Source organism: Oncorhynchus gorbuscha, linkage group LG09, assembly GCF_021184085.1.
Source record: "Oncorhynchus gorbuscha isolate QuinsamMale2020 ecotype Even-year linkage group LG09, OgorEven_v1.0, whole genome shotgun sequence".
NCBI classification, from domain to species: Eukaryota; Metazoa; Chordata; class Actinopteri; order Salmoniformes; family Salmonidae; genus Oncorhynchus; species Oncorhynchus gorbuscha.
The window spans coordinates 84,913,641-84,940,583 of NC_060181.1; the positions used below are offsets into that span (position 1 = coordinate 84,913,641).

At 45.6% G+C, this 26,943-nt stretch overlaps 1 protein-coding gene across 4 annotated transcripts; it reads left to right on the forward strand.

The window, feature by feature from the left end:
* The first annotated feature begins 369 nt into the window (after nt 1-369).
* Nucleotides 370-26,927, forward strand: LOC124044192 (proteoglycan 4-like). 4 transcript variants are annotated; one of them, XM_046363724.1, is made up of 12 exons: nt 12,528-12,551; nt 12,715-12,785; nt 15,859-15,894; nt 16,460-16,586; nt 18,538-18,670; nt 21,101-21,265; nt 21,485-21,553; nt 21,656-21,883; nt 23,240-24,524; nt 24,827-25,890; nt 25,982-26,102; nt 26,233-26,927. In XM_046363724.1, exons 5-12 carry the CDS (start codon nt 18,566-18,568, stop codon nt 26,436-26,438), a joined length of 3,243 nt encoding a protein of 1,080 aa, XP_046219680.1. In that variant the 5' UTR covers nt 12,528-12,551; nt 12,715-12,785; nt 15,859-15,894; nt 16,460-16,586; nt 18,538-18,565; the 3' UTR covers nt 26,439-26,927. The 4 variants fall into 4 exon arrangements, with proteins under 4 accessions (XP_046219678.1, XP_046219677.1, XP_046219680.1 ...); XM_046363722.1 differs by lacking the exons at nt 12,528-12,551; nt 15,859-15,894 and adding an exon at nt 370-525; XM_046363721.1 differs by lacking the exon at nt 15,859-15,894 and having other exon boundaries at nt 12,452-12,551.
* The last annotated feature ends 16 nt before the right edge of the window (nt 26,928-26,943 follow it).

Sequence of the window (26,943 nt, forward strand, 5' to 3'; positions counted from 1 at the left end):
AATCGGAAAATATTATAATTATATGTTATTTTAGATTAATGGGTAGCCAAAATACAATCCCTAGGCTTTAACGTATCTTAAAGTAATACCCTTAACCCTTTCATTATTTCATTATTTGCACTGGTGGTTTGACTGGTGGATTTGATCCGTTTGAATTGTAAAGTCTGTTGTCTGTAATGCCTTTTTCGTGATGTCGGACCCAAGTGAGACTAGCTTCTGCCATTTGGGATCCTAATAAACGAACAAAACACACTTTAATTTATTTTTTAGTCCTCGACGCTCTGATTAGACGTTATCATTTCAGTAGATGAAGGGTTAAAATCCTTGCGTTAAGGACCGGATGATAGTAAACGTCGGACAGAGGACAGCAGTGGCAGCTCGCAAGCAGTACCAGTATCCCACAGCCTTGAAGTGTAGGTAGACTACGTTACGAACTGACAGTGACACAGCTGTGAGCTCCCATCCACGCTCCAGAATAATATGACATTTGGATAATTCTCCTTCAACACTAGCAACGTCGGTACAGTAAGTATTATAACATGTTTCCTTGCCATAACATATCAATTTATTAACTCTGTAAAGAAATACGTACTTTGTCACAAACTGCATGTATTCATCCTATTCATATAGACAACATAATAGTCATCCGCAGATAAATGACCTTCTCGGTTTTCATGAGTTTACCACTACCATATGGGCGACTTTCGTCAAGGAGAGCTGAACAGTCTAGACATAGATCGTAATTTGCATTCATGAAAACTCGTAAAAATGTCAAAGTAAAATGAGCAATAAAGACTATGTTAGACTTGTAGTACATGGCCAACATAGATCATTACTTCATTTAATGAATATGTGTTTTCTTCATTAGAAAATATTTGTTTGAATTAAATAAATATCCGCATGAGTTCCCGCAGGGATCGGATTAAAATCTATCTATAATCGGCCTTAATCTCGATATATGCGGTCCTCATCTGGGTTCTGCAATGAAGAGAATATAATCCCACTGAAAATACCGCAAATCTTTGAATGACAGATGAGAGTCATCTTTGACTTTGATCAGGAAGAAAGAGCAGAGGCAATGAAGGTTTACATACATTTTCTCTGCTCCTAGACAGGTCAATAGATGGGGGATCATGTTCTTTCTGTATATGAAGTAACCTACAGTCTCTCAGTAGCCTACCATCTCTCAGTAGCCTACCATCTCTCAGTAGTCTACGGTCTCTCAGTAGCCTACCATCTCTCAGTAGTCTACAGTCTCTCAGTAGCCTACCATCTCTCAGTAGTCTACAGTCTCTCAGTAGTTTACAATCTCTCAGTAGCCTACCATCTCTAAGTAGTTTTCAGTCTCTCAGTAGTCTACAGTCTCTCAGTAGCCTACCATCTCTAAGTAGTTTACAGTCTCTCAGTAGTCCTACCGTCTCTCAGTAGTCTACAGTGTCTCAGTAGCTGACAGTCTCTCAGTAGTTTACAATCTCTCAGTAGCCCACCATCTCTCAGTAGCCTACCATCTCTAAGTAGTTTTCAGTCTCTCAGTAGTCTACAGTCTCTCTGAAGCCTACAGTCTCTCACTAGTCCTACCGTCTCTCAGTAGTCTACCGTCTCTAAGTAGTCTACAGTCTCTCAGGGTAGTCTCTAACCAGTTTACAGTCTCAGTAGTCTACAGTCTCTCAGTAGTCTACATTCTCTCAGTAGACTACTATCTCTCAGTAGTCCACAGTCTCTCAGTAGTCCACAGTCTCTCAGTAGTCTACAGTCTCTCAAGGGCTACCGTCTCTAAGTAGTTTACAGTCTCAGTAGTCTACCGTGTCTCAGTAGCCTACAGTCTCTCAGTAGCTTAGCTCTCTCAGTAGCCTACAGTCTCTCAGTGGCCTACAGTCTCTCAGTAGTCTACATTCTCTCAGTAGTCTCGGTCTCTAAGTAGTTCACAGTCTCTCAGTAGTCTACAGTCTCTCAAGGGCTACCGTCTCTCAGTAGTTTACAGTCTCAGTAGTCTACAGTCTCTCAGTAGCCTACAGTCTCTCAGTAGACTACAGTCTCTCAGTAGCCTACCTCTCTCAGTAGCCTACAGTCTCTCAGTAGCCTACCATCTCTCAGTAGGCTACCGTCTCTAAGTAGTTTACAGTCTCAGTAGTCTACCGTGTCTCAGTAGCCTACAGTCTCTCAGTAGCTTAGCTCTCTCAGTAGCCTACAGTCTCTCAGTGGCCTACAGTCTCTCAGTAGTCTACATTCTCTCAGTAGTCTACGGTCTCTAAGTAGTTCACAGTCTCTCAGTAGTCTACAGTCTCTCAAGGGCTACCGTCTCTCAGTAGCCTACAGTCTCTCAGTAGCCTACAGTCTCTCAGTAGCCTACCTCTCTCAGTAGCCTACCTCTCTCAGTAGACTACAGTCTCTCAGTAGCCTACCTCTCTCAGTAGCCTACCTCTCTCAGTAGCCTACCATCTCTCAGTAGGCTACCGTCTCTAAGTAGTTTACAGTCTCAGTAGTCTACAGTGTCTCAGTAGCTGACAGTCTCTCAGTAGCCTACCGTGTCTCAGTAGCCTACAGTCTCTCAGTAGCTTAGCTCTCTCAGTAGCCTACAGTCTCTCAGTAGCCTACCGTCTCTCAGTAGCCTACCGTCTCTAAGTAGTCTACAGTCTCTCAGTAGTCCTACCGTCTCTCAGTAGTCTACCGTCTCTAAGTAGTCTACAGTCTCTCAAGGGCTACCGTCTCTAAGTAGTTTACAGTCTCAGTAGTCTACAGTCTCTCAGTAGTCTACATTCTCTCAGTAGACTACCATCTCTCAGTAGCCTACAGTCTCTCAGTAGTCTACAGTCTCTCAGTAGTCTACATTCTCTCAGTAGCCTACCGTCTCTCAGTAGTCTACCGTCTCTCAGTAGTCTAAAGTCTCTCAGTAGTCTAAAGTCTCTCAGTAGTCTACAGTCTCTCAGTAGTCTACCGTCTCTAAGTAGTCCACAGTCTCTCAGTAGTCTACCGTCTCTAAGTAGTCTACCGTCTCTAAGTAGTCCACAGTCTCTCAGTAATCTACAGTCTCTCAAGGGCTACCGTCTCTAAGTAGTTTACAGTCTCAGTAGTCTACAGTGTCTCAGTAGCCTACAGTCTCTCAGTAGCCTACAGTCTCTCAGTAGCCTACAGTCTCTCAGTAGCCTACCTCTCTCAGTAGCCTACCTCTCTCAGTAGACTACAGTCTCTCAGTAGCCTACCTGTCTCAGTAGCCTACCTCTCTCAGTAGCCTACCGTCTCTCAGTAACCTACCTGTCTCAGTAGCCTACCTCTCTCAGTAGCCTACCTCTCTCAGTAGACTACAGTCTCTCAGTAACCTACCTGTCTCAGTAGCCTACCTCTCTCAGTAGCCTACCGTCTCTCAGTAACCTACCTCTCTCAGTAGACTACCGTCTCTCAGTAGCCTACCTCTCTCAGTAACATATGCCCTAGATGAGATGCAAAATAGGTCATTCTATATGAGGTGATTTATGATCACAATGGAAAATGTGCTTAATTCACATGATCTACTACCAAGCTGTGGCCCACGCCAACCACCATGGTGTAGTTCATTTTCAAATGGAGGAGATTAGAAAAGCATGTTGCTGGATGTCAGATCCAGTATTATCAGTTCATTGGGATGATACAGTAGACTGTGGAGTGATGGACGATGATACAGTAGACTGTGGAGTGATGGACGATGATACAGTAGACTGTGGAGTGATGGACGATGATACAGTAGACTGTGGAGTGATGGACGATGATACAGTAGACTGTGGAGTGATGGACGATGATACAGTAGAAAGTGGAGTGATGGACGATGATACAGTAGACTGTGGAGTGATGGACGATGATACAGTAGAAAGTGGAGTGATGGACGATGATACAGTAGACTGTGGAGTGATGGACGATGATACAGTAGACTGTGGAGTGATGGACGATGATACAGTAGACTGTGGAGTGATGGACGATGATACAGTAGACTGTGGAGTGATGGACGATGATACAGTAGACTGTGGAGTGATGGACGATGATACAGTAGACTGTGGAGTGATGGACTATGATACAGTAGACTGTGGAGTGATGGACGATGATACAGTAGACTGTGGAGTGGTGGACGATGATAGATCTGGGTCTGGGATGTTGGAAGTGGTCCAAATATCACAGCTGATAGTTCATCCTGGTGGGAGCAGAGAGAAACAGAGAGGGATTTACTCACCATATGACTCTGGACAACGCAGATCAGAGGAGGCTGGGGGGAGGAGCTATAGGAGGATGGGCTCATGGTAATGGCTGGATTGGAATAAATGGAATGGAGTCAAACGTGGTTTCCATATGTGAAATGTGTTTGATACCCTTCCATTTATTCCATTCCACCCATTACAATTAGCCCATCCTCCGATAGGTCATCCCACTAGCCTCCTCTGACACAGATGTAGTTTAAGCTACAGTATATTCCTGCACCAAGCTGTTCACCAAACCATCCAGAAACCATCCAGAAACAGAATAGCTAGGTAATAATATAGAATACCTCTCCTCGCCTCGCCTCTTCTCCCAACACAGTGGCTTGGCCACTCACTAATATGGCCTGTGCTTATTGTAACAGTAACTGACACACTAAAGAGAACTTGACCTAACAGTTTTATCACTTCCAGAAGATCACACATGAAAAAGTTCTGAGTGACTGACGCATGGACACGCAAATCCCCATCACATCCATTTATTGTCTCAGCTATAACACCAGTTCCAGATGGGTAGATCTCCCACAAGCCATTGGAGTTCATTTACATTTGCCGCACCTGTAGAAGTAAACCCCTGGCAAATGAGGTGGGACATGAGGTGCTTCAGGTGTTGATGATGCTAGAGCAGTGAACTTCAAACTCAGCTGAAAGCGTCTCATTGTTAACAGTTAACGCCTTCAACAACTGTCCATATCCATACGCACACCAACACCTCTTCGACACACACCCCTTTGTCTGAGTGCATTGTGGTCTAGTGGTGGTAATGTGTAAATGATTCCATCAGCAGTAGTGCCTGTCTTCTTTCCAACTATCTTACACTCCACCTGAGCACAAAGGTTTATTGGCACTGAGACTTTTACCTTGACCTAGTCGTGAAGGTGGGTTGAGAACACACTCCTCCATAGGTTCCTGGATGAATCACTGTTTACAACTTACAGCAGATAGACAAATGGAACACCAAGATATATTCAATATATTAAGTTAACGTAAGTGTGCACACACACACGCACAAATGAATGCACACCCACAAACAAACACACACACACCTCTTCGAGACACACGCCTGTGTCTGTGCAATGTGGCATAGTGGTGATAATGTGTTAATGATTCCATCTGCAGTAGTGCCTGTCCTCTTTCCAACTGCAGCTGTATGTATTACTCTCTGTCCTCGTTTCTGGGCCTAAAACCAGGTTAGTCTTTCATAAGGAGCTTAGCGCAGTGGGCCACAGTGTGTTACTGATGTAATAGTGTCTCTGTCTGCTCTCTCTCTCATTCTCTCTCTCTGTCTTTCCCTCTCTCCCTCTCTCCCTCTCTCCCTCTCTCCCTCTCTCCTCTCTCCCTCTCTCCCTCTCTTCCTCTCTCTCATTCTCTCTCTCATTCTCCCTCTCTTCTTCTCTCCCTCTCTCCTTCTCTCCCTCTCTTCCTCTCTCTCTCCCTATCTTCTTCTCTCCCTCTCTCCTTCTCTCCCTCTCTATATAGGGAGAGGATATTATGTAATTTGATCCCCCAGAAATGCAAACTTGTAGTATATTCAAGGTTTACAAAGGTTAGTCATTTCCACTTTAACATTTAATTTTGACTTCATTTGCACTAACCAAAAATGTATCAACCCCTAAAAAATGTAAAACAATTATAATACACACAATAATTCACATTTCCTGTTGTTGCAGGATTATTTTCCTGCTTTGAGAAACTGGTCAAATTAAGATCCTACACCTGTATAGCTAGTTGTTCCACATTTGAATCTAACTATATTTTACACAGTGTATGCAGGCAGCAGCTGCTACAGTGGAGGATAGCAACCTATTCCCTAAAGCAGCCCTAATCTAGCGCACCAGATTCTAATAATTAGCTGGTTGATAAATTGAATCAGGTTAGTAACAACTGGGGTTGAAAAGAAAACCTACAGAAGAATAGCTCTCTGGGAACAGGGTTGAAGACCCCTGCCCTAAAGGATATTAAGGGTGACTCCAAGGACTATGCAACAGTGTGTTTTTAGACTTATTTTTGAAACCTTTATTTAACGAGGCAAGTCAGTTAAGAACAAATTCTTATTTACAATTTCGGCCTAGGAACGGTGGATTAACTGCCTTGTTCAGGGGCAGAACGACAGATTTTTACCTTGTCAGCTTGGGGATCTATCTTCAGTCTATCAACCTTTCGGTTAGTGGCCCAACGCTCTAACCACTAGGCTACCTGCCTAGTGGGTCAACTCAACTCATGAAGACTAAGTCTCAAAGGGGACTCAGGAGCAGGCTGAACTTTGCATGTTGCTCCACAGCCTCATGCTGTCTGTCTTATCAGCCTCTGGCCATCAACCAGCAGCTCACACTGTAGACTTCAATACTTCAAAGGCAGAGCCAGGTTATATGGCTGTAATGACTACAGAGACGGTGTGCTACCTGGGTGTGTGTGGGCGTGCGTTCATGCATGTGTGTGCATGTGTGTGCATGTGTGTGTGCATGTGTGTGGGCGTGCGTTCATGCATGTGTGTGCATGTGTGTCATGCAGGTGAAAGAGGACCCAAAAGCGACTTAACAGAAACAGAGTTTATTCAAGTCCAAACAGGGAATAACAGAAATCCTCTAGTCTGTAGAGGGGAATAACAGGAGAAGCGGCCACAGACTGCAGGTCGCTTCGGGTAGGCGCAGGCCGTAGTTGACAGAGACACCTGCTCACACGCAGCATCTGATGAAGGCAAAAAACACGACAGGACAGGGCGATACACAATCACAGCAAAAACACGACAGGACAGGGCGATACACAATCACAGCACGGTGAATTCTAAACAAGGAACCGACAGGACAGGAACGGAACACAAAGGAATAAATAGGGACTCCAATCAGGGGAAAGGATCGGGAACAGGTGTGGGAAGACTAAATGATGATTAGGGGAATAGGAACAGCTGGGAGCAGGAACGGAACGATAGAGAGAAGAGAGAGCGAGAGAGTGAGAGAGGGAGGGGGAGAGAGAGGGATAGAAAGAGGGAAAGAACCTAATAAGACCAGCAGAGGGAAACGAATAGAATGGGGAGCACAGGGACAAGACATGATAATAAATGACAAACATGACAGTACCCCCACTCACCGAGCGCCTCCTGGCGCACTCGAGGAGGAATCCTGGCGGCAACGGAGGAAATCATCGATGAGTGAACGGTCCAGCACGTCCCGAGACGGAACCCAACTCCTCTCCTCAGGACCGTAACCCTCCCAATCCACTAAGTATTGGTGACCCCGTCCCCGAGAACGCATGTCCATGATCTTATGTACCTTGTAAATAGGTGCGCTCTCGACAAGGACGGGAGGGGGGAGGGAAGACGAACGGGGGTGCGAAGAAAGGGCTTAACACAGGAGACATGGAAGACAGGATGGACGCGACGAAGATGTCGCGGAAGAAGCAGTCGCACAGCGACAGGATTGACGACCTGGGAGACACGGAACGGACCAATGAACCGCGGAGTCAACTTACGAGAAGCTGTCGTAAGAGGAAGGTTGCGAGTGGAAAGCCACACTCTCTGGCCGCAACAATACCTTGGACTCTTAATCCTGCGTTTATTGGCGGCTCTCACCGTCTGTGCCCTGTAACGGCAAAGTGCAGACCTCACCCTCCTCCAGGTGCGCTCACAACGTTGGACAAACGCTTGAGCGGAGGGAACGCTGGACTCGGCAAGCTGGGATGAGAACAGAGGAGGCTGGTAACCCAGACTACTCTGAAACGGAGATAACCCGGTAGCAGACGAAGGAAGCGAATTGTGAGCGTATTCTGCCCAGGGGAGCTGTTCTGCCCAAGACGCAGGGTTTCTGAAAGAAAGGCTGCGTAGTATGCGACCAATCGTCTGATTGGCCCTCTCTGCTTGACCGTTAGACTGGGGATGAAACCCGGAAGAGAGACTGACGGACGCACCAATCAAACGACAGAACTCCCTCCAAAACTGTGACGTGAATTGCGGGCCTCTGTCTGAAACGGCGTCTAACGGGAGGCCATGAATTCTGAATACATTCTCAATAATGATTTGTGCCGTCTCCTTAGCGGAAGGAAGTTTAGCGAGGGAATGAAATGTGCCGCCTTAGAGAACCTATCGACAACCGTAAGAATCACAGTCTTCCCCGCAGACAAAGGCAGACCGGTAATGAAGTCTAAGGCGATGTGAGACCATGGTCGAGAAGGAATGGGGAGCGGTCTGAGACGACCGGCAGGAGGAGAGTTACCCGACTTAGTCTGCGCGCAGTCCGAACAAGCAGCCACGAAACGGCGCGTGTCACGCTCCTGAGTCGGCCACCAAAAGCGCTGGCGAATAGACGCAAGAGTGCCTCGAACACCGGGATGACCAGCTAACTTGGCAGAGTGAGCCCACTGAAGAACAGCCAGACGAGTGGAAACAGGAACGAAAAGGAGGTTACTAGGACAAGCGCGCGGCGACGCAGTGTGCGTGAGTGCTTGCTTAACCTGTCTTTCAATTCCCCAGACTGTTAACCCGACAACACGCCCATAAGGAAGAATCCCCTCGGGATCAGTAGAAGCCACAGAAGAACTAAACAGACGGGATAAGGCATCAGGCTTGGTGTTCTTGCTACCCGGACGGTAAGAAATCACAAACTCGAAACGAGCGAAAAACAACGCCCAACGAGCTTGACGGGCATTAAGTCGTTTGGCAGAACGGATGTACTCAAGGTTCTTATGGTCTGTCCAAACGACAAAAGGAACGGTCGCCCCCTCCAACCACTGTCGCCATTCGCCTAGGGCTAAGCGGATGGCGAGCAGTTCACGGTTACCCACATCATAGTTGCGCTCAGATGGCGACAGGCGATGAGAAAAATAAGCGCAAGGATGAACCTTATCGTCAGACTGGAAGCGCTGGGATAGAATGGCTCCCACGCCTACCTCTGAAGCGTCAACCTCGACAATGAATTGTCTAGTGACGTCAGGAGTAACGAGGATAGGAGCGGACGTAAAACGTTCCTTTTAGAAGATCAAAAGCTCCCTGGGCGGAACCGGACCACTTAAAACACGTCTTGACAGAAGTAAGAGCTGTGAGAGGGGCAGCAACTTGACCGAAATTACGAATGAAACGCCGATAGAAATTAGCGAAACCTAAAAGCGCTGCAACTCGACACGTGACCTTGGAACGGGCCAATCACTGACAGCTTGGACCTTAGCGGAATCCATCTGAATGCCTTCAGCGGAAATAACGGAACCGAGAAAAGTAACGGAGGAGACATGAAAAGAGCACTTCTCAGCCTTTACGTAGAGACAATTCTCTAAAAGGCGCTGTAGAACACGTCGAACGTGCTGAACATGAATCTCGAGTGACGGAGAAAAAATCAGGATATCGTCAAGATAGACAAAAACAAAGATGTTCAGCATGTCTCTCAGAACATCATTAACTAATGCCTGAAAAACAGCTGGCGCATTGGCGAGACCGAACGGCAGAACCCGGTACTCAAAATGCCCTAACGGAGTGTTAAACGCCGTTTTCCACTCGTCCCCCTCTCTGATGCGCACGAGATGGTAAGCGTTACGAAGGTCCAACTTAGTAAAGCACCTGGCTCCCTGCAGAATCTCGAAGGCTGATGACATAAGGGGAAGCGGATAACGATTCTTAACCGTTATGTCATTCAGCCTCGATAATCCACGCAGGGCGCAGAGTACCGTCCTTCTTCTTAACAAAAAAGAACCCCGCCCCGGCCGGAGAGGAAGAAGGCACTATGGTACCGGCGTCAAGAGACACAGACAAATAATCCTCGAGAGCCTTACGTTCGGGAGCCGACAGAGAGTATAGTCTACCTCGAGGAGGAGTGGTCCCCGGAAGGAGATCAATACTACAATCATACGACCGGTGAGGAGGAAGGGAGTTGGCTCGGGACCGACTGAAGACCGTGCGCAGATCATGATATTCCTCCGGCACTCCTGTCAAATCGCCAGGTTCCTCCTGAGAAGTAGGGACAGAAGAAACGGGAGGGATGGCAGACATTAAACACTTCACATGACAAGAAACGTTCCAGGATAGGATAGAATTACTAGACCAATTAATAGAAGGATTATGACATACTAGCCAGGGATGACCCAAAACAACAGGTGTAAACGGTGAACGAAAAATCAAAAAAGAAATAGTCTCACTGTGGTTACCAGATACTGTGAGGGTTAAAGGTAGTGTCTCAAATCTGATACTGGGAAGATGACTACCATCTAAGGCGAACATGGGCGTAGGCTTCTCTAACTCTCTGAAAGGAATGTCATGTTTCAGAACCCATGCTTCGTCCATGAAACAACCCTCAGCCCCAGAGTCTATCAAGGCACTACATGTAGCACCCGAACCGGTCCAGCGTAGATGGACCGACAAAGTAGTACAGGATTTTGATGGAGAGACTTGAGTAGTTGCGCTCACCTGTAGCCCTCCGCTTACAGATGAGCTCTGGCTTTACTGGACATGAATTAACAAAATGTCCAGCAACTCCGCAATAGAGGCACAGGCGGTTGGTGATCCTCCGTTCCCTCTCCTTAGTCGAGATGCGAATCCCTCCCAGCTGCATGGGCTCAGTCTCAAAGCCAGAGGAGGGAGATGGTTGCGATGCGGAGCAGGGAAACACCGTTGATGCGAGCTCTCTTCCACGAGCCCGGTGACGAAGATCTACCCGTCGTTCTATGCGGATGGCGAGAGCAATCAAAGAGTCCACATCTGAAGGAACCTCCCGGGAGAGAATCTCATCCTTAACCACTGCGTGGAGTCCCTCCAGAAAACGAGCGAGCAGCGCCGGCTCGTTCCACTCACTAGAGGCAGCAAGAGTGCGAAACTCAATAGAATAATCCGTTATGGACCGTTCACCTTGGCATAAGGAAGCCAGGGCCCTAGAAGCCTCCCCACCAAAAACTGAACGGTCAAAAACCCGAATCATCTCCTCTTTAAAGTTCTGGAACTTGTTAGAGCAATCAGCCCTTGCCTCCCAGATAGCTGTGCCCCATTCTCGAGCCCGGCCAGTAAGGAGTGAAATGACGTAAGCAACCCGAGCTCTCTCTCTAGAGTATGTGTTGGGTTGGAGAGAGAACACAATCTCACACTGCGTGAGAAAGGAGCGGCACTCAGTGGGCTGCCCGGAGTAGCAAGGTGGGTTATTAACCCTAGGTTCTGGAGGCTCGGCAGGCCAGGAAGTAACCGGTGGCACGAGACGTAGACTCTGGAACTGTCCAGAGGTCGGAAACCTGAGCGGCCAGGTTCTCCACGGCATGGCGAGCAGCAGACAATTCCTGCTCGTGTCTGCCGAGCATGGCTCCTTGGATCTCGACGGCAGTGTAACGAGCGTCTGAAGTCGCTGGGTCCATTCCTTGGTCGGTTCCTTCTGTCATGCAGGTGAAAGAGGACCCAAAAGCGACTTAACAGAAACAGAGTTTATTCAAGTCCAAACAGGGAATAACAGAAATCCTCTAGTCTGTAGAGGGGAATAACAGGAGAAGCGGCCACAGACTGCAGGTCGCTTCGGGTAGGCGCAGGCCGTAGTTGACAGAGACACCTGCTCACACGCAGCATCTGATGAAGGCAAAAAACACGACAGGACAGGGCGATACACAATCACAGCAAAAACACGACAGGACAGGGCGATACACAATCACAGCACGGTGAATTCTAAACAAGGAACCGACAGGACAGGAACGGAACACAAAGGAATAAATAGGGACTCCAATCAGGGGAAAGGATCGGGAACAGGTGTGGGAAGACTAAATGATGATTAGGGGAATAGGAACAGCTGGGAGCAGGAACGGAACGATAGAGAGAAGAGAGAGCGAGAGAGTGAGAGAGGGAGGGGGAGAGAGAGGGATAGAAAGAGGGAAAGAACCTAATAAGACCAGCAGAGGGAAACGAATAGAATGGGGAGCACAGGGACAAGACATGATAATAAATGACAAACATGACAATGTGTGTGTGTATGTGTGTGGGCGTGCGTTCATGCATGTGTGTGCATGTGTGTGTGTGCATGTGTGTGTGCATGTGTGTGGGCGTGCGTTCATGCATGTGTGTGCATGTGTGTGTGCATGTGTGTGTGCATGTGTGTGTGCGTACGTTAACTTAATTTATCTTGGTGTTCCATTTGTCTATCTGCTGTAAGTTGTAAACAGTGATTCACCCAGTAACCTATGGAGGAGTGTGTTCTCAACCCACCTTCACGACTAGGTCAAGGTAAAAGTCTTCGTGCCAATAAACCTTTGTGCTCAGGTGGAGTGTGAGATAGTGTTCTGTTCAGGTGTGTGTTATCAGACTCATACATGTGCAGCGTAGAAGCGTGTTCACAGAGACTAAAACATGATCAGAGACGATTGGGTTTGAGCATTCGCTCCATGGTAGAAAGGCCATTCTGTTAGATATAACACATCTGCATCTCTCTTTCTCCTCTGGCTGCTGGCTTCTCTCCCATTCTGCTTTCATCTGTTGGTCTGTCTGTCTCTATGCTTTATTGTTTTATCTATTCATCCCTTTCTTTCTCTCTCTTTATTCCTCCTGCAGTTATTGAAAGGAAGGAGTGATGGAGTCTTTCCCAGGAGATGGGGAGGGCAGCCCTGATGACCTTACAGGAGGTGAGGCACTCTGGAAAATGTGCATGATGTTTAGAGATCATGTAAAAGCTGAGTTAGTATACAGTAAGTGTGTATCTTATCTCCGTCTATCATCTATTAGTGTGTTAGAGTGGGTTAGAGTATGTGTTAGTGTGTTAATGGGTTAGAGGGGGTTAGAGTGTGTTAATGGGTTAGAGTGGGTGTTAGTGTGGGTTAGAGTGTGTTAATGGGTTAGAGTGGGTGTTCGAGTGGGTTAGAGTGTTAATGGGTTAGTGTGGGTGTTAGAGTTGGTGTTAGAGTGGGTGTTAGGGTGTTAGTGTGTTAATGGGTTAGAGTGGGTGTTAGAGTGTGTTAGTGTGGTTTAATGTGTTCGAGTGGGTGTTAGTGTGGTTTAATGTGTTCGAGTGGGTGTTAGTGTGTTAGAGTGCATTAGTGTGGGTTAGAGTGTGTTAATGGGTGAGAGTGTGCCTGTAGGAGTGTGAGAAGTGTGTGTATCCAACTAGGCACATGTTAGTGTGTGTTAGTGTCTGTTGAAGTGTCACATTATACATCTGGGTTAGAGTGTGTTAGAGGGGGTTAGTGTGTGTTAATGGGTTAGAGTGGGTGTTAGTGTGGGTTAGAGTGTGTTAATGGGTGAGAGTGTGCCTGTAGGAGTGTGAGAAGTGTGTGTATCCAACTAGGCACATGTTAGTGTGTGTTAGTGTCTGTTGAAGTGTCACATTATACATCTGGGTTAGAGTGTGTTAGAGGGGGTTAGTGTGTGTTAATGGGTTAGAGTGGGTGTTAGTGTGGGTTAGAGTGTGTTAATGGGTGAGAGTGTGCCTGTAGGAGTGTGAGAAGTGTGTGTATCCAACTAGGCACATGTTAGTGTGTGTTAGTGTCTGTTGAAGTGTCACATTATACATCTGGGTTAGAGTGTGTTAGAGGGGGTTAGTGTGTGTTAATGGGTTAGAGTGGGTGTTAGTGTGGGTTAGAGTGTGTTAATGGGTTAGTGTGGGTTAGAGTGGTTGTTAGTGTGTTAATGGGTTAGTGTGGGTGTTAGAGTGGGTTAGAGTGGGTGTCAGAGTGGGTGTTAGTGTTAATGGGTTAGAGTGGGTGTTAGATTGGGTGTTAGAGTGTGTTAGTGGGTGTTAGAGGGTTAGTGTGGTTTAATGTGTTCGAGTGGGTGTTAGTGTGTTAGAGTGCGTTAGTGTGGGTTAGAGTGTGTTAATGGGTGAGAGTGTGCCTGTAGGAGTGTGAGAAGCGTGTGTATCCAACTAGGCACATGTTAGTGTGTGTTAGTGTCTGTTGAAGTGTCACATTATACATCTGGGTTAGAGTGTGTTAGTGTGTTAGAGTGGGTGAGTCAGAGTGTTATAGAGTGTATCTGTAGCTGTAGAAGCCTGTATGAAAGGGAAAGGGGTACCTATTCAGTTGTACAACTGAATTCCTTCAGTATGAATAAGAATGCATCTGGGTCTTTCTAGGGTACCAGTGAGGATTTAGAAGAAAAATAAACGCACACCTATTAAGACGAGGTGCTGGCTAGAGGTGCTGGCTAGCGGAGGAGAAAACTTTAAAATAAAAGAGAGCCGCACACTCTAGGAGCTCAGATGCAATAATTGAATTACCAACGTTTCGACAGCCAAGCTGTCTTCATCAGGGTATAATCACAAACACTGCGGGATGACTTGTTTATATAGTGTCAAAAGACACAGGTGTCTGTAATCATGGCCAAGAGTGGCCTAATATCATTGGTTAATAATCAAATATTAAAATGTCATACAAAGAACAGCATACAAACAAATGGATAGCATACGATCATAGATTAATTTGACTACACAAGCTTACAGACAATTACAATGGCAAAGTCACAATAATCAGAAGAATGGCTTCAGATCAAAGTCTACGTTGAGACCGAAGGGCGCAAGGGTCTTTAAATTAAAGATCCAGGCAGCCTCTCGTTTTAACAATAAATTATCAAGGTCACCCCCTCTCCTAGGGAGGGTGACATGTTCGATGCCAATATGACGCAGAGACGAAATCGAGTGGCCTGCCTCCAAGAAGTGGGCCGCAACTGGATAAGTAAAGTTTTTACACCTAATGGTGCTACGATGCTCTGAGATACGTACTTTTAATTCGGGCTTTGTTTTACCTACATATTTTTTACCACAAGGACAAGTTATAAGGTAAATAACTGCCTTAGTGGAGCACGTAATAACAATAACACCTTTTATTGGGATCGATTTCCCTGTTTGGGGGTGTTTGAAGGATCTACATTTATAAGTGCCATTGCATTGAGCACAGCCATTACACTTGTCGTTTCCATCCAGTAGGGGCGCAAATAGACGTTGTTCAGGAATATCTTTGGGGTGGTAAATCAGAGTTTACCAATTGGTCTCTGAGATTTCTGCCCCGCGAGAATATGACCAAGGGAAGGTCCGAAAACACATTACCGAGACTATCATCGGATTTTAGGATGTGCCAATGTTTGTGAACAATTCCCTTAATTTGTTCAGAGCACTTTGAATAGCGGGTAGTTAGAACGCAAGAATGCGTCTTTTTGCGAGACTGACCTTGAAAAAGATCATGTTTTGTTTTGAATTTTCTCAATGGCAATATTAATCTGATCATTCTTGTAGCCCCTCTCATTGAATTTTCTTTGCGTCTCAGCCATATTTCTGTCGAAATCTGAGGATTACCTACACTGGAAAATTTGTTGCCAGCTGTTAATAAGTAGTTTATAATAATCTGGCAAACTTTTTCATGTCATTACATTAAAACATAAATCGATACTGTCATTAACGTGGTTATTCAATAATGATTGCATAATACTTGTTGAATGCGCATATTTGTAGTCAAGCTGATTAGTTACCGCATGATATTTTCACACATCAGCTGATCCAGGAAGGAATATTCCGAATGACAAACAGCTGTTGTGATCGCGCAGGTGATCTAACAACAGCCCAAGTACTGGATAAAAAATTGTTCACGAGGAATGGACAGAATATTTTTGTGTCTCATTAGTTATGCCGGTTTTGCCTGGACCCACGTTGGCTCTAATGTCCATAGCGAATGGATGTTGATCATATGTTGTTGTCTGTGTGATTCACAGCAGCGTCTCGTTTGATTTAACAGAGAACGCATCAAGGTAATGATTTCATGTTTTCATATGTTAATGAGACTGGGATTGGACACCGAGTCTATTGCGCAACACCCAACTATATTTCTATGAATTATTCTGGATATAATGACAACAAATGACATAGTCTAGTGGGCGTATTCACAGTATAATCTGGTAATGAAATGGCATGACAAATCCATGTCGCATCCAAGGGGTTTGAAGTAGCCTGTGAACTATAATTTGGAGCTCAGAAATTCAAGTCCTGTAATAGGCCTTCCTTTTCCGCAATTTGGTGATTGAAAAGTTATTGTAATTATTGTAGCCAATTGATCAATTCTCCTGCTTCCTTACAATTATCTGTGATTTCATTTTTGCAAAGTTTTTGTCAGAGATATGGCCACTTTCATTTGTTTCCTGTCGCTTCAATTGAAGGGTGTTACGCTACTCTTTTGCGGTAAAACAATTTTGCTACTTTTTGCTACTTTACTCGCATAAAAAGGCTGGATGGAAACCTGGTTAGTGTCACACATCGGCCCTATTATTTATAGAAAGACCCATCTGTATGCGGGCTGTCATGACCTGTGTCCCCTAGGAAAGAGGAAGTCTAAACTGAAGACCCTGAAGATACGTCTGTTTGGGAGGACCAAGCGAGAGACCGAATTCAGCCAGTCTGCTAGTGATGTCACTGAGGCGGAGGGGCTGGGCTCAGCGGAGAATCTGTAAGTCTGTGTACGTGGGTGAGTTGGTGTGTGTGTGCGTGCGGTGGTGTAAAACGTACTCAATTGTCATACTTAAGTAAAAGTAAAGATACCTTAATAGAAAATGACTTATATAAAAGCAAAAGTCACCCAGTAAAAGTAAAAAAGGTATCTGTTTTTAAAATGTACTTAAGTACAGTGGTGGAAAAAATACTTAATTGTCATACTTGAGTAAAAGGAAAAAGGAAAAGGAAATGCTACACATCAAATTCCTTAATTAGACGGTACAATTTTCTTGTTGTTTGTATTTCTTTTTAAATTTACGGACACTCGGACATCATTTACAAATGCAGTATTTGTGTTTCGTGAGTCTGCCAGTTCAGAGGCAGTAGGGCTGACAACGTATTATATTGATAGGTGTGTGAATTGGTCATATTGCTGTCCTGGCCAAGCATTCTAAATGTAACATGTCATTTTTGGTGTAATACATTATTTACATAAGTATCCAGACCATTATCTATGAGACTTGAAATTGAGCTCAGGTGCATCCTGTTTCCATTGATCATCCTTGAGATGTTTCTACAACTTGATTGGAGTCCACCTGTGTTAAAGTCAATTGATTGGAAATGATTTGGAAAGGCACACACCTGTCTATATTAGGTCCCACAGTTGACAGTGCATGTCAGAGCAAAAACCAAGCCATAAGGTCGAAGGAATTGTCCGTAGAGCCCTGAGACAGGATTGTGTCGAGGCACAGATCTGGAGAAGGGTACCAAAACATTTCTGCAGCATTGAAGGTACCCAAGAACACAGTGGCCTCCATAACTCTTAAATGGAAGAAGTTTGGAACCACCAAGACTCTTCCTAGAGCTGGTCACCTGGCCAAACTGAGCAATCGGGATAGAGGGGCCTTGGTCAGGGAGGTGACCTAGAACCAGATGATCACCCTGAAAGAGCTCTAGAGTTCCAATGTGGAGATGGGAGAACCTTCTAGAAGGACAACTAAGTAAAAGGCACATGACAGCCTGTTTGGAGTTTGCCAAAAGGCACCTAAAGAATCTCAGACCATGAGAATCAAGATTCTCTGGTCTGATGAAACCAATATTCAACTCTTTGGCCTGAATGCCAAGTGTCATGTCTGTCAGAAACCTGGCACCATCCCTACGGTGAAGCGTGGTGGCAGCATCATGCTGTGGGGGTGTTTTTCAGCAGCAGGGACTTGGAGACTAGTCAGGATCCAGGCAAAGATGAACGGCGCAAAGAACAGAGGTCCTTGATGAAAATCCGGTCCAGAGCACTCAGGACCTCAGACTGGGGCGAAGGCTCATCTTCCAACAGGACAATGACCCGAAGCACACAGACAAGACAATGCAGGAGTGGCTTCGGGACAAGTCTCTGAGTGTCCTTGAGTGGCACAGCAAGAGCCCAGACTTGAACCAGATCGAACATCTCTGGAGAGACATGAAAATAGCTGTGCAGCAAAGCTCCCCATCCAACCTGACCTTTTGAGAGGATCTGCAGAGAAGAAGAGGAGAAACTCCCCAAATACAGGTGTGCCAAGCTTACAGCATCATACCCAAGAAGACTCAAGGTTGTAATTGCTGACAAAGGTGCTTCACAAAGTACAGAGAGAAGGGTCTGAATACTTATGTAAATGTGATATTTCAGTTTTGATTTTTAATAATTTAGCAATTTAACAATTAACAATTTCTAAAAACCTGTTTTTGCTTTGTCTTAGAATAAGGCTGTAACGTAATGAAACATGGAAAAAGTTTTCTTTAGGAATTTAGTGAAGTAAAAGTAAAAGTTGTCAAAAATATAAATATTAAAAGTCAAGTACAGATGCCCCCAAAAACTACTTTCAAGTATTTTTCCTTAACTATTTTACTGTGTGTGAATGGATGTGTTTACAAATGTAGTATTGATTCAATGACATCCATATTCCCTCCTCTTTCCATCCCTCGTCTACCAGGTGTTCAGGCGTTTTGGGATCACGAGCGATGTCACATGACAGTATCTTCCTCCCCGACCAGGATCTGTCTAGTCCGGAGCAGCCCAGAGTTCTATCCCAGGAGAACGTCCAAGGCAGGATCAAAGAACTCCAGGTGAGTCTGCGTTTCATGGAGAACCCTGGATCTAGAAACCTGCATATGCATCTAAAGGCCCAAACTCAATTCAAAAGGAGTCCCGCACCTCAAAGTAAACCCCATTGACCAGGACGTCAAACTAATTTTGCCCCAGGGGTCTTCAACGAGGTCTGGAAGGCCACACTGAAAATGTGTTATATTTTCTTGCCGTCAAGATGAGCAAATATAGTTCTCTATCCATCGTATTTTTGGAATTTTTGATACTCCCTGGCTTTCTAGCTTTAATTTGGGTGATTATCGAGCTGGACACAGTCAATAAACTGTAGAAATGTATGTCCATTATAATATATCTACAGTACCAGTCAAAAGTTGACACACCTACTCAGTCCAAGATGATTTATTTTTACTATTTAATACATTGTCGTAAAATAGTGAAGACATCAAAACTATGAAATAACACATGTGGAATCATGTAGTAACCAAAAAAGTGTTAAACAAATCCAAATATATAAAGTATATTTGAGATTTTTCTAAGTAGCCACACTTTGCCTTGAAGACAGCTTTGCACTCTTGGCATTCTCTCAACCGGCTTCATGAGATTGTCACCTGGAATGCATTTTAATTAACAGGTGTGCCTTGTTAAAAGTTCATTTGTGGAATGTCTTTCCTTAATGTGTTTGAGCCAATCAGTTGTGATGTGACAAGGTAGGGGTGGTATACAGAAGATGGCCCTATTTGGTAAAAGACCAGGTCCATATTATGGCAAGAACAGCTCAAATAAGCAAAGAGAAACGACAGTCCATCATTACTTTAAGACATGAAGGTCAGTCAATCCGGAACATTTCAAGAACTTTGAAAGTTTCTTCAAGTGCAGTCGCAAAAACCATCAAGCGCTATGATGAAACTGGCTCTCATGAGGACCACCACAGCAAAGGAAGACCCAGCGTTACCTCTGCTGCAGAGGATAAGTTCATTAGAGTTAACTGCACCTCAGATTGCAGCCCAAATAAATGCTTCACAGAGTTCAAGTAACAGACACATCTCAACATCAACTGTTCAGAGGAGCCTTCATAGTTTAATTGCTGCAAAGAAACCACTACTAAAGGACACCAATAAGAAGATAATTACTTGGGCCAAGAAACACAAACATTAGACCAGTGGAAATCTGCCCTTTGGTCTGATGAGTTCAAATTTGAGATTTTTGGTTCCAACTGCCGTGTCTTAGTGAGACGCAGAGTAGGTGAACGGATGATCCCAACATAAAGCATGGAGGAGGTGTGTTGGTGTGCTTTGCTGGTTACCCTGTCAATGATTTATTTAGAATTCAAGGCACACTTAACCAGCATGGCTCCCTGCAGAGGATAAGTTCATTAGAGTTAACTGATTCAGATTGCAGCCCAAATAAATGCTTCACAGAGTTCAAGTAACAGATACATCTCAACCATCTGGTTTGAGCTTAGTGGGACTATCATTTAGTTTTTCAACAGGAATGACCCAACACACCTCCAGGCTGTAAAGGACACCAAAAGGAGTGATAAGTGCTGCATGAGATGACCTGGCCTCCACAATCACACAAACTTCAGACCAGTTGAGATGGTTTGGGATGAGTTGGACCAAGATTGAAGGAAAATCAGCCAACAAGTGCTCAGACTGTTGGAAAAGCATTTCAGGTGCAGCTGGTTGATGAATGCCAAGAGTGTGCAAAGCTGTCATCAAGGTGTGTTGGTGGCCATTTGAAGAATCTCAAATATAAAATATATTTGATTTGTTTAACACTTTTTTTGGTTCCCTACATGATTCCATACGATGTTATTACCATCTGGTTTGATGTCTTACTATTATTCTACATTTGTTGACAAACAGGACAAAAACAAAAAAACCTCCAGAATGAGTAGGTGTTCTAAAACTTTTGACCAAAATAGTGTGATGAAGTGCTGCATGAGATGACCTGGCTCCACAATCACCTCGACTTCAACCCAATTGAGATGGTTTGGGATGAGTTGGACCACAGATTGAAGGAAAATCAGCCAACAAGTGCTCAGACTGTTGGAAAAGCATTTCAGGTGCAGCTGGTTGAGAGAATGCCAAGAGTGTGCAAAGCTGTCATCAAGGCAAAGGGTGGCCATTTGAAGAATCTCAAATATAAAATATATTTTGATTTGTTTAACACTTTTTTGGTTACTACATGATTCCATATGTGTTATTTCCAAGTTTTGATGTCTTCACTATTATTCTACAATGTGAAAAATAGTAAAAAACAAAGGAAAACCCTTGAATGAGTAGGTGTTCTAAAACTTTTGACCGATAGTGTGTATATATATATATATTTTGACTGGATTGGACCCCCATGGCATAGACCCTCATTCTTCTGTGTAAATCAGGAATTGATGTCAATGGGTTACCGAGCAGATCTCAAGCAAGATTTCTGCATTTTGTCTGATTGGCCAGATGAAGCTGCTGCAGCAGAACATGCATCTAGGCCCGCCCCCACTGGTTCTGCCAATGAAACATCCCGAGGACCTGGGGGGCAGCTCAGAGGACGATGGTCTGCCCCATAGCCCCCCCGAAATCTCCATAGGCAACAACATGGCCCCCAGGGGGTTATCTTACAAGGTGAGCCCATCACCCACTTGTATCAGGCACTCTCTCCACCTGATCTTGAACCTCCACCCTCAACAAATTCCATACCCTTAACAAACCCTCCATACCTCAATTTTCTCTCATTGAGTCAGTAATTATGTTCATGTTCCAGCAGTGCAGATACAGTAATTGAACATTTCATTCCTCATCAGTCATTGTGCAGCACCCAAACCCTTCCCTTTTCCTCCACAGTTCTCTGCCCCTCCCAGGCACCCGATCTCTCTGATTTTAGCAGGAACAGGAAGTGAGAAGGAAGTGCAGGTTATACCTTTTCCTGTTTGAGTGTCACTCACTATATCACTTGATATCAACTCTGAGTTGTCATAGATCCAAATGTTTATCCTGTGTTTTATTTGTTCATAGGCCTGCTCCCAACCCTCGTCCCGTCCCCTCTTCCCCGTGCCCAAACCTCCTCTTACCAACTCCGTGCCCCACACCCCATCTGCCCCCCAAACTGCTTTCTCCCCTGCCTTGGACTTCATCACCCCAGCCCAGTTCACCCCCTGCCTGGATAACTCTGCCGCCCGCCACCGCATGTCCATCAAACCCAGGAACCAGAGAGCCAGCGCCAAGAACAAAAGGCTGAACATGGTAAGTCCTGCCTGGGCATACCAACACCACATGGGGCTCTGCCTCTGGATCTAACACATACAGATGAAGGCTCAGGGAATATCAAAATACTAACTGGATACACTTGCTCTATGATCGGTCTCTCGCTTTTTCGCTCCCTTGCTCTCTCTCAATATCAATTGAAGGGCTTTATTGGCATGGGAAACATATGTCTACATTGCCAAAGCAAGTGAAATAGATTAAAAAAAGTTCCAAAAGAACAGACATTTCAAATGTCATATGTGCAAATGGTTAAAGTACTAAAGGGAAAATGGGTGATCCTAAGATTTGTATTTGATCATGTATATGTTTGTGCTGTTTGATCTTTGTTATAGGGCCAAAAAGATTGGAGAAGTTGTTTATCCATGCATCACTATTCTCGATAGATAACTCTTCCTGTTGTTTGTTTAGTGTTATCCAATTTTCCCAGAAGTGGTTAGTCTATGGATTCTTCAATTACATTGAGCTAATTTCTGACATGCTGTTCATTCTTTTTCCATCGTGTATTTCTGTATTGTTTTAGTGATGCTCTCTCTCACTCTCTCTCATTTTAAGGGGCTTAGTTGGCATGGGAGACATATGTTTACATTGCCAAAGCAAGTAAAATAGATAATAAACTAAAATGAAATAAACTGTAACATTACACTCACAAAAGAATAAAGACATTTCAAATGTCATTATGTCTATATACGGTGTACGGTGTTGTAATGATGTGCAAATAGTTGAAGTACACAAGGGAAAATACATACACATGCACATGGGTTGTATTTACAATAATGTTTGTTTTTCACTGGTTGGCCTTTTCTTGTGGCAACAGGTCACAAATCTTACTGCTGTGATGGCACACTGTGGTATTTCACCCAATAGACATGGGAGTTTATCAAAATTGGATTTGTTTTTGAATTCTTTGTGGGTCTGTGTAATCTGAGGGAAATATGTGTCTCTAATATGGTCATACATTTGGCAGGAGGTTAGGAAGTGCAGCTCAGTTTCCACTACATTTTGTGAGCAGTGTGCACCAGGTCTGCCTTTGGTGGCCTTTTTCAATAGCAAGGCTATTGAGTCTGCACAGTCAAATATTTTCTTAATTTTGGGTCAGTCACAGTGGTCTCTCAGATCGTTCACAGCTTTGTGGAAGTTACCTGTCACACTGATGTTTCGGCTGAGGTACTGTATGTATAGTTTTTTGTGTGTTCTAGGGCAACGGTGGCGAGATGGAATTTGTGTTCATGGTCTTGGCAACTGGACCTTTTTTGGAACACCATTAATCTTGTCTTACTGAGATTTACTGACAGGGCCCAGGTCTGACAGAATCTGTCTCGTTCTCTCTCTCTCCAGACTGAGTCGAGAGCACGCTCAGAGAGTCTCAACAACTTTGACCAACAGTTGACCGAAGAAGAGGAAGGGCCTGCCATTACCGGGGGGAGAACACGTTTACGCTGTCACTCTACCCTGATCCTAAAGTCGCAACAAGGGGGGTCGACCACCCCCACTGCACCCCCAGAGCTGACACACCTAAAGTTGAGTTCCACAGATTCTGAGGGGTCCCCCAAAAAACCCACTCTGCCCTGCAAGCTCTCCCCACAAGAGCAGCCCTATCCTGGCATTCCAGTTGTCTCCCCTGCCCCTGTAACCTGCCAGCTACCTGGAGCTAAACAGCCACAGCCCTCATCTGTGACCACAGTTCAGGACCTGAGATACACTCCACAACAACAGACCCTGAAACAGTCCATGGGAGACCCCAAGCACCCAGACCCATCCCAAACCAAGAGGGACGTCCTGAGCAAGAGTGGGGTACTGAATTCTACCCCCAGCACTGAGGGTAGCCCCAAAGATGAACCACTCCTTTCTGCCAGGCCCACAGCTAGCCTGACCGCAGTGGTGAGTCTCAGAACGTCCTCTCTGAGGAGCAAGACAGATACTAGGGCTGGTGGTCAGAGTACCACACAGCCACCTGCAGGCCAGGAGGACACAGGTCAGGCAGAGCCAATGTCCACTGGAGGAGCTCCGAAGCCAGGCTCCGGGCCCTTCCTGTTCTCCAACTCAGCCAAGGGGAGAGAAACACCCAGGATGGGAAGTGGTGGTTTATTGGTAGTAGTGGAGCAGGCTGGGGATGGGGCGAAGAGGGAGGAGGGGACAGAGGTAAAGTTGAACCCCTCAAACGCCAGCCAGAGGGGGCAGGAGCAGCAGAGGGGCAGGCGGGAGAGGGACAAGCCCAAAGAAGAAGAGTTGACTGCCATCGATATGGGGGGGAAAGTCTCTGAAAGGGTGGAGGAGGAGAGCGGTGAGGGAGTGGAGGATGCAGTGGAAGCAAAGGAGGAGACAGAGGTAGATGGGAAAACTGCATTTGGCGTGAACCTTCGCTCCATCTCTCTCTCTCCGAGGGTACAGGAGGAGGCAACCACCAGCAAATCAGATCTCAAGACAAAGTGTCACAGTGCGGAGGCGGGCGATCTCCTTCTTGCCCCTTATACTCCCTCCTCAAATCCCACTGGGCTTGAGGGGCTTCGGGACACCCCTCCAACCAGGGCTAACTCCATGCCCAAAAAGCTCTATACAAACTGGGTTTCCCCCACAACACTGTCTTCATCCAGGGGAAGAGCTGGCTCCCTCAGAGAAGCAGGTGAGACCCACTCTCTGAAATGGATGAATATTCAGCCATGTGGGTAAATAACAAACATAATATACTGTAAGTCATGTGCTTACTGGATAGGGATGTCAGTGCTGGACTTTGTCCCCAGCTACACTTCTACAGAATATGCAATCTCTATGTTATCAGGGCAGTTAACCAATGAAGGAGATATGCTGCACTAGAATAAGAATGGCAGGCTACACCGGAATGATAGACTGTTACTGTGCTCGTTAAAACAGCACCAGTGCTGTTTCATCATGTGAATGTGTCTAACCCCCTGTTTCTTCCCTCAGATACAGCAACCCCCGCCCAGCCTACCCCCTCACCTCTCATTAAAGAGGCCCAAACCACCCCAGCTACACCTAAAGAGGACCAAACCCTCCCTGTCCTACCCATAGAAGCCCAGGCTACCACCTCAGCCCCTCAGAACCCCCTGACTGCCCCCCATGCGGCACCCCAGGCTGCCGTATCGTGGATGAGCATGGCATGGGGGAAGACCAGGGGCCTCCAGCAGCTCTTCACCAGCAGTTTGCCCAGAGAGTTCACCGGCATGCAGTCCCCAACTCAACCGCAGGCTCAGACCACAACGCAACCACACACACCGTCACTGGCTAGGATAGTGGTGCAAACTCAGAGACAGAATGCAACACAACCACAAACGACAATGCCACCACAGGCTCAGACCACAACACAACCTCAATCACAGACCACAATGCAACCCCTGACTGCTAAACTACTGGAGTCACAAAATGCAGTGAAACCACCACAGACAGCAGCACAAGCCCCCACACAGACCACAAAACTACCAGTGACACAGACCACAAAACACCTGCAGACCACCAAAACACCACAGACACAGAACGGAACACAACCACAAACAATGACACAACAATCAACACAGAACTCAAAACCATCAACACAGACGTCCAACCAAATCAACACTCGAGCAGCACAACCAACCGCTACTCAACCTCTAGCCCAGTCTACACAATGCTCCGTGTCTCAGGTGACCCCACAGTCCAGCCGACAAGCAAACCAGCCCACCCTGTGCTCCACTCCACAGACCCAAGCTCAGATAACACTACGGATCGCCCCAATGGGTGCAACTTCCGCTCAGCCCCCTTGGAGCGCACTAAATCTCAACCCTATCCCCCAGCCCAAACCAGCCTTAGCTCCAACAGCAACCCCAGTCCAACTCTTAGTGAGAGGTGAGAAGATCCCTGGCGACCAGAGGAATAGTGAGGGGGCGGCTGTGTCAACAGAGAAGAGGGTGGACCGAGACAGGCCATCGACTGCGGGAGGGACGGCAGCCTTTTTGGAGAAACGGGCAGAGTGGACCCCTCCTGCTGGAAGCAAGGTAACATCCCTGCTCTCTCTCACACATCATCTGAGAACAGAGGTGTTAATTAAATAGAGTTTCAGTTCACTCTCACTCCTCCCCAATACAGGTAGAGCTCAGGAGAACCAGGACCCCACCTGAGTCTCAGCCCACGGCTGAATTGGCTGCTCCTCCCAAAGCCACACCCAGTCACAGAGACGCTAAAGATGCTAAACTCGACAGGAGGCCAGGTAGAGCGACATTAAATACATTGGATGGGTTAAAATAATGACTGAATTACATGTTATAGTAACCATTAAGATAGTGTCCTATTAATTTCTATGGTCATCATAACAGCCTCTCTATGTGTTCACCTCTTAGAATCGAGCCCAACCATAGTGGCAGGCAGACTTGCAGACCGAGAGGACAAATGGTTGAGGAAAAACATGCCAACTTCATTGTCTCCTTCATCATCACCTTTGTCATCATCCCCCTTGCAGACCATTTCTGACAGCGGGGGTCAGCCATCTTGGATGGAACTGGCCAAGAGGAAGTCAATGGCCTGGAATGACAAGACCATGGACTGATAGAATAAGAAAGACAGGGGAGTGTCGGTGATATGTAATGTGTGTGTGTATATATATATATATATCTCTATAGAGAGAGAGAAGGGGGAGTTCCTTATTTGAATGCACTTATTGCTAATTGCTCTGGACAAGAGCTCCATTGTAAGTTGTGACATAGGGAGAGGAATATCAACAATGGTAGTGATGGGAATGTATAGAGACTGAAGGACAAAGTGAGATGTTGAGTTCATTGAAGTGGAATTTAATTGACCTTGGAAGCAACAGCTATTGGCAAAACATGCTTCCCTTTAATGTACAGACGTGCTGTGTTTGTATTTCATGTTTCTTGTATGGGATAACTATGAAGCTGATTGGTTTCCTGTCAATAAATTCTTATGTTTTGAGTTTTGATCCAAACATTTTTTTTCCCAAAGTCTGGGCTTATGTTGGAAATAATATTGTTTGAATTATCTACAAATGCTTCATCAGAAATAAATTATTTATATGATACAGTAGTTGTCTGTAA